The 5,253-nt window shown below is 56.9% G+C and overlaps 2 protein-coding genes across 4 annotated transcripts in view; both read left to right on the top strand.

Moving 5' to 3' along the window:
* Positions 1 to 894: 894 nt before the first annotated feature.
* Positions 895 to 3,959, top strand: NRM (nurim). 3 transcript variants are annotated; one of them, XM_007449193.1, is made up of 4 exons: positions 895 to 1,165; positions 1,724 to 1,920; positions 2,507 to 2,701; positions 3,057 to 3,959. In XM_007449193.1, the coding sequence occupies exons 1-4, from the start codon at positions 1,033 to 1,035 to the stop codon at positions 3,336 to 3,338; spliced, it is 807 nt and encodes a 268-aa protein (XP_007449255.1). In that variant the 5' UTR covers positions 895 to 1,032; the 3' UTR covers positions 3,339 to 3,959. The 3 variants fall into 3 exon arrangements, with proteins under 3 accessions (XP_007449255.1, XP_007449257.1, XP_007449256.1); XM_007449194.1 differs by having other exon boundaries at positions 1,020 to 1,165; positions 2,525 to 2,701; XM_007449195.1 differs by lacking the exon at positions 2,507 to 2,701.
* A 699-nt stretch (positions 3,960 to 4,658) lies between these two features.
* The window catches only part of PPP1R18 (protein phosphatase 1 regulatory subunit 18), a 9,051-nt gene continuing 8,456 nt past the window's right edge, over positions 4,659 to 5,253 (top strand). Inside the window, exon 1 of the mRNA XM_007449196.1 lies at positions 4,659 to 4,863. The gene's annotated coding sequence lies outside the window, so the exon portion shown is untranslated. The remainder of the gene's footprint in view (positions 4,864 to 5,253) is intronic.

Below are 5,253 nucleotides of genomic sequence, written 5' to 3' on the forward strand. Positions count from 1 at the left end.
AGGACTAGCAGCTCCTTAATTCTTATCTTGGGAAATTTTCTTGATCTCTTTAGGCCTATATTTCTTCTATCTATTAGCTGAGGGAATTAGCTTCATGATCTCTAAGTTCCTTACTATGGTCATAGCTACTGTGACCAGGTCCTTAGCTACATGATCTTTAATGGAGAAAAACCTTACTTTACTTTGATTTTTAGATGTGAATGTTAGTCTGTAGGTATTACAAACAGGTCTGTAGGGAAGGAGTCAAACTAATGAGGTTGTATAGGTAGTTAATTATCACAAGCTTGGGTAAAATTAACATACTACAAAGTTTACAACTGTAATAAAGTTTTCTATCAAAAATATTTTAACATTTTGTTACTCTCATGGTTACAAAGTAACAGCCTTTGGCATTAATAGAACAAATCTTTCAGTGTTACAGACAAGTTCTCTCCCCTTAGCAAGTGGAGAGGCAACAAATCAACTTTATAATAAATTACAGACTAAGCGTTAATTTGTGGTAAAATAGTCACTCTTTTTTATCTAACAAGCTGTAATGGATGATTCAGAGCTTTGGGTTCTCAGCCTGGGTCAACAGTCTTCCGTTCTCTCACCGTTTATTATTGAAGTGTTAGCTGAGGCTTTGTAACCTGACTCTGGCTGTTTTCTAGTCAAAGCTGTTAAAGGAAAGTGGGATCATTATGCCGGTTCTGCAAGAACCCTGCAAGAGAGGAACTGTCTTCATTTTAGATGCGAAAACTAGCCCAGCTGCGATTCAAACCACGTGATTGACTGAACAGCCGCTCACCTCTCACTTGGGATTCTAACATTCTCTTCTGCGACGCGGAGATCGCAGACCGCGGAAAGGCTCTCAGGGATCGGCCCTGAAGCTCTGTGAGAGAGAGCCGCGCGCGCCGGCCGGAAGCCTGGGCGTCGGCGCGCGGGAGCCCCGCCCTCCTGGGCAGGGTCCCAGGCGGGAGGCGGGGTCGGGGCGGAGCCTGCGGCCGCGGGAATCCCAAACCCGCCCCTTTCCCCACCCCTCCATTTCTCGCCATGGCCCCTGCACTGCTCCTCGTCCCTGCTGCCCTCGCCTCTTTCATCCTGGCCTTTGGCACTGGAGTGGAGTTCGTGCGCTTTACCTCCCTTCGGCCACTTCTTGGAGGAATCTCGGAGTCTGGTGGTCCGGGTGAGCGGGAGGGACCGAGGATGAGCTCTGGGGTAGGGAGGTGGAGCCGGAGCAGAGGGAGCGGGGGCGGGGCTTGGAGACAAATGACAGGGGAAGTCCAGGAGAGGGAACTAGAACCGTGAAAGCCGCCGAGACGCTGCAGGGGACACCAGAGGGCTAAATTAGCAACTCAGGGATTAGCGGTTTGGAGAGGCGGGAGAGTGAGGACTGAGGGGGAGAGAGGGCAATGAGCAGAGTATTCAAAGGAAAGGCTTAGTAAAGAGGACTATGGAGGGTGTTATAAAGAGGGAGCATTTGGAGAACCGAAACAAGAAGGGCACTTCAGCCATGCCTTTCGTGACTGACCAGCATGAATCCTCTTCCCCAGCTCTGAAGGAAGCCTGGGGAAGAGGGAAGAAACAGGGAATAGAAAAGTGAGGTGGGCAAAGCCTAGAGAGGAAGCATTAAGGCTCTTGAAAGCATTAAGGGACATGGCCTGGGGTCCCAAGAGGAGATAAGAGTAGGGAGTTTTTCCCACAGTCTTCTTGATCTTTTGTCCCTTTCTCCAACTCCCGCTAGATGCCCGCCAGGGATGGCTGGCTGCCCTGCAGGACCAAAGCATTCTTGTCCCCCTGGCTTGGGATCTGGGGCTCCTGCTACTATTTGTGGGGCAGCACAGCCTCATGGCAACTGAGACAGTGAAGTCATGGATGTCCCGGTACTTTGGGGTCCTTCAGAGGTCACTGTACGTGGCATGCACTGCCCTGGCCTTGCAGGTATGAAGCCCTGGCAGCTGAGTCCTCAAGGGAAACAGTCTGTGGGAAGGATTCCGTCGACTGGAGAGGCAAGGACCTTAGGCTTCTGATAAAACATGGGTTTAGGAGGAGAACTAAGGGTGTTCAGGACTGTAATCTCAGCTCCCATTCCTCCACAGCACATATCCTACTTCTTATCAAGAATGGTGTACTGCTTGTCATTCCCCAAGCATGATATGTGCATTCTCACCGTTGCAACTTTGTTCACATTGTCCTGCTTGAGATTCCCTTGTTAACTCCTCTTCAGTCCCATCCTTTCTTCAAAAGCACTTCCCTAGGTCACAAGAGAAAGCTTCCCAGTTAGTACTCATCTGTTTCTCAGTGGGTGCTTGGCCTAGGCTACTTTGTATACCTATCTGGTGACTCTCATCCATTCTTTAAGTCCTCAGAGTAGAGACAAGTCATTCTTACATACTTGGGATCCCACCCAGCACCCTCCACATGTTGAACATGCTCATGGTAGAGGCGGGGAGAGCAGCAGGCCAGCCTGGGATGGGGGCAGCCTCTGGGTCTAGGTCTTTCAAGGGTGGGCTGCTGGGATACCCAGTCCCTCATCCTCCTTCAGCTGGTGATGCGGTACTGGGAGCCTGTGCCCAGGGGCCCCGTGTTGTGGGAGGCTCGGGCCGAGCCATGGGCCACTTGGGTGCCCCTCCTCTGCTTTGTGCTCCACGTCATTTCCTGGCTCCTCATCTTCAGCATCCTTCTCGTCTTTGACTACGCAGAACTCATGGGCCTCAAACAGGTGAGGCTCCCAGATCCCTACCCAAGACCTCTGATCCTTTCTAGAATACCTCTTTCCCCTCCAAGGATGTCCCTCCTCCTCCCCTACTCTTCCACCTGCCTCTTGCTTTTGACTCCCTCACCTCCCTTTCTTGTAAGATAGTCTCCCCTTAGCCCTCCCTCAAAGGCCAGAAACCATGGGCTTCCTGGGCCTGGGGAAGTTTCATGGACCAGAGATGAGGGTCAGGGACCCCAGTCTCAGAAGGGTGGTTCCTGGGCCTGCGTTATAGAAGGAGGGTGCCTGGAAGGGGAGGAAAGAGGCAGCTAAGTTGCGACAAGGGCTTGACTCCATTTCTAAGCCATTCTCCCTCTCTTAGGTGTACTACCATGTGCTGGGGCTGGGCGAGCCTCTGGCCCTGAAGTCTCCCCGGGCTCTGAGACTCTTCTCCCACCTGCGCCACCCAGTGTGTGTGGAGCTGCTGACTGTGCTATGGGTGGTGCCCACCCTGGGCACTGACCGCCTCCTCCTTGCTCTCCTCCTTACCCTCTACCTGGGCCTGGCTCACGGACTTGACCAGCAAGATCTCCGCTACCTCCGGGCCCAGCTGCAAAGAAAACTCCACCTGCTCTCCCGGACCCAGGACGGGGAGGCCGAGTGAGGGGCTAACCCTCCTTCCAAGCCCTGTACTTCCTTTTCCCCTCCAATTCCAAATCCCCTTAACATCCAGGCCTTGGCTGCTTCAGACCAGAGGCCCAAATCCATGGACTGAAGGAGCTGTCCCTTCCCTTGCTTGAGCCTCCACTCCTTGGGTCCAGCTCCATATCTTAAATTCTGAGTTTCAGCCATTGGACTCCAAGGGCCACTTCTCACCAGCCAGGAAGAGGGAGTGGGGAACTTATCTGTCTCCTCAGAGTTTAGGGCTTGACCCTCCATTAACAACCTCCTCACAAGTAGAAGGGTCTGGCCTGACCACTCCCCTGGTCCTATTTCTGGCCTCTGCGCCTCAAGGATCTTCTTCACGTCTAGCTCCCCTCCTAGGAGCTGGACCAAGGTCTGCAAGTTTGACGATAGTGGCTGCCCCATCAGGCTCCACACCTTGCAGCTGCAGCCCAGCCCCACTGTCTGCCCTTTCCAGCTCCCTAGGCCCTGCCCCTGGGCTCCAGACTCATGAACCTAGTCGAGCAGATTCTCCTGCTCTTAATTCGGGTGACTAAGGGCTCCCTGCTCTCCCAAGTTAACTCGCGCTACAGGAAAATAAAATTCAGCCTGGTTTTTCTACGTGTAGCATGCAGTCTGTCAGTGTCTCTCAAGCTGCAGGGCTGCCTCTGGGAAGGACAGGCGAGCCAGACTCGAGTCTGGGCATCGGCCGTGCCCTCTGATGACCGCTGGGTGGCGGCCACTCCCCGCGGACCGCCCCCCCCCTTCCCGGAGCACCCGGTCTCCCTTCCTCCAAATCCCCCAATTTCCTTGCTGCAGACCTGGGGACCTTCGGCAGATAGGTTGAAGCGGAAGAGTGGGGCAGCAGCTCGGGTAAGGGAGCTAGCTTCCAAAACCGTTGGCTTCCGAGCGCCGCTCCTGCTGCCGCCCCCTCCCTATGGGTCCCCCGCAGCCCGGCGGCCGCCCCGGCCCCCACGGTAACAAAGGCTGGCCCGGGAAGGCAAATGCGTGGGGAGGAGCGGCAGGAGATGGGAAGGGCGGGCCCGGCTCGGAGCAGCTGCCGCTTCCTCCCCAAGTCCCTCGAGGGGCCTGAGTCACGGGCCGCCGCCCTGGGTTGGCGAGCTGGGGGCGGAGGTCTGGACACCTGGGTTATCCGGGAGCCGGGTGAGAAGCCCTGGGGACAGACGGCGGAGAGCCAGGGCTGGCGGCGGGAAGAGAGAAGACCCGGAGCCGAGTCCCACGCGGGGTCGGAGGGAGCGAGGCTCCGCCCCCTCGCCCGGCTCCGCCCCGCGACCCCTTCCCTCTCCCCATTGTCCTCAGACAAAGCGGCCGTCTCCCCCCGCCCGGTCCCCTGGTCTCTGTCTCCGTCCCTCCTCCTTGGCTCCCTCTTTACGTCCTCCTCTCCCTCCCTCCTCCCCTCCCTCCTGTCTCCGGATCTCCCTCGATCCCTCTCTCCTCCTCTTCCTCTCTCCTCTCTCCGGACGTCAGGCTCCTTCGCACCCCCTCCCCTGGGAGCCCCGCGGCATGTGAGTTGACTGAGGGGCTTCCGCCTTGGGGAGGGGGTGTCTCCTCTCCCGTCCCCGGCCCGGACCTTGGGCTGTCTCCTCTTTGTGCCGAGATTGCCTGTCTGTGCGGTCAGAGCCGGGTGGGGATGGCCGGCTATGTCGGGGTTCCGTGAGAGCCAAGACCCGGGCACAGGGCTGGCAGGCTCCGGAAAAAAGAGGTGTGGGACTGGTGCTCCGCACGCCTGGGTCCCGAGGCACCGCCGGTGGGGGAGGCAGGCGGTGGTGCCGGGACCGCGTTAGGGTGGGGGTGGACGCCAGGGTTCTGGGAACGTGCTGGCAGGTCCGACACCCAGGTTCCGAAAGTCCCCGGGGGAGGGTATTTCCCCTGACCCGCCTCGGGGCGGAGTGCGG

This window comes from Lipotes vexillifer, unplaced genomic scaffold, assembly GCF_000442215.2.
Source record: "Lipotes vexillifer unplaced genomic scaffold, Lipotes_vexillifer_v1.1 scaffold657, whole genome shotgun sequence".
NCBI lineage: Eukaryota > Metazoa > Chordata > Mammalia > Artiodactyla > Lipotidae > Lipotes > Lipotes vexillifer.

What these genes read in the sequence shown, in the direction of transcription:
- NRM (XM_007449193.1), top strand. Translation starts at nt 1,033, where the DNA reads ATGGCCCCTGCACTGCTCCTCGTCCCTGCTGCCCTCGCCTCTTTCATC. An exon ending in CTCGGAGTCTGGTGGTCCGG is followed by an intron (nt 1,166 to 1,723) that starts GTGAGCGGGAGG and finishes AACTCCCGCTAG; the next exon opens with ATGCCCGCCAGGGATGGCTG. An exon ending in GCACTGCCCTGGCCTTGCAG is followed by an intron (nt 1,921 to 2,506) that starts GTATGAAGCCCT and finishes TGGGATACCCAG; the next exon opens with TCCCTCATCCTCCTTCAGCT.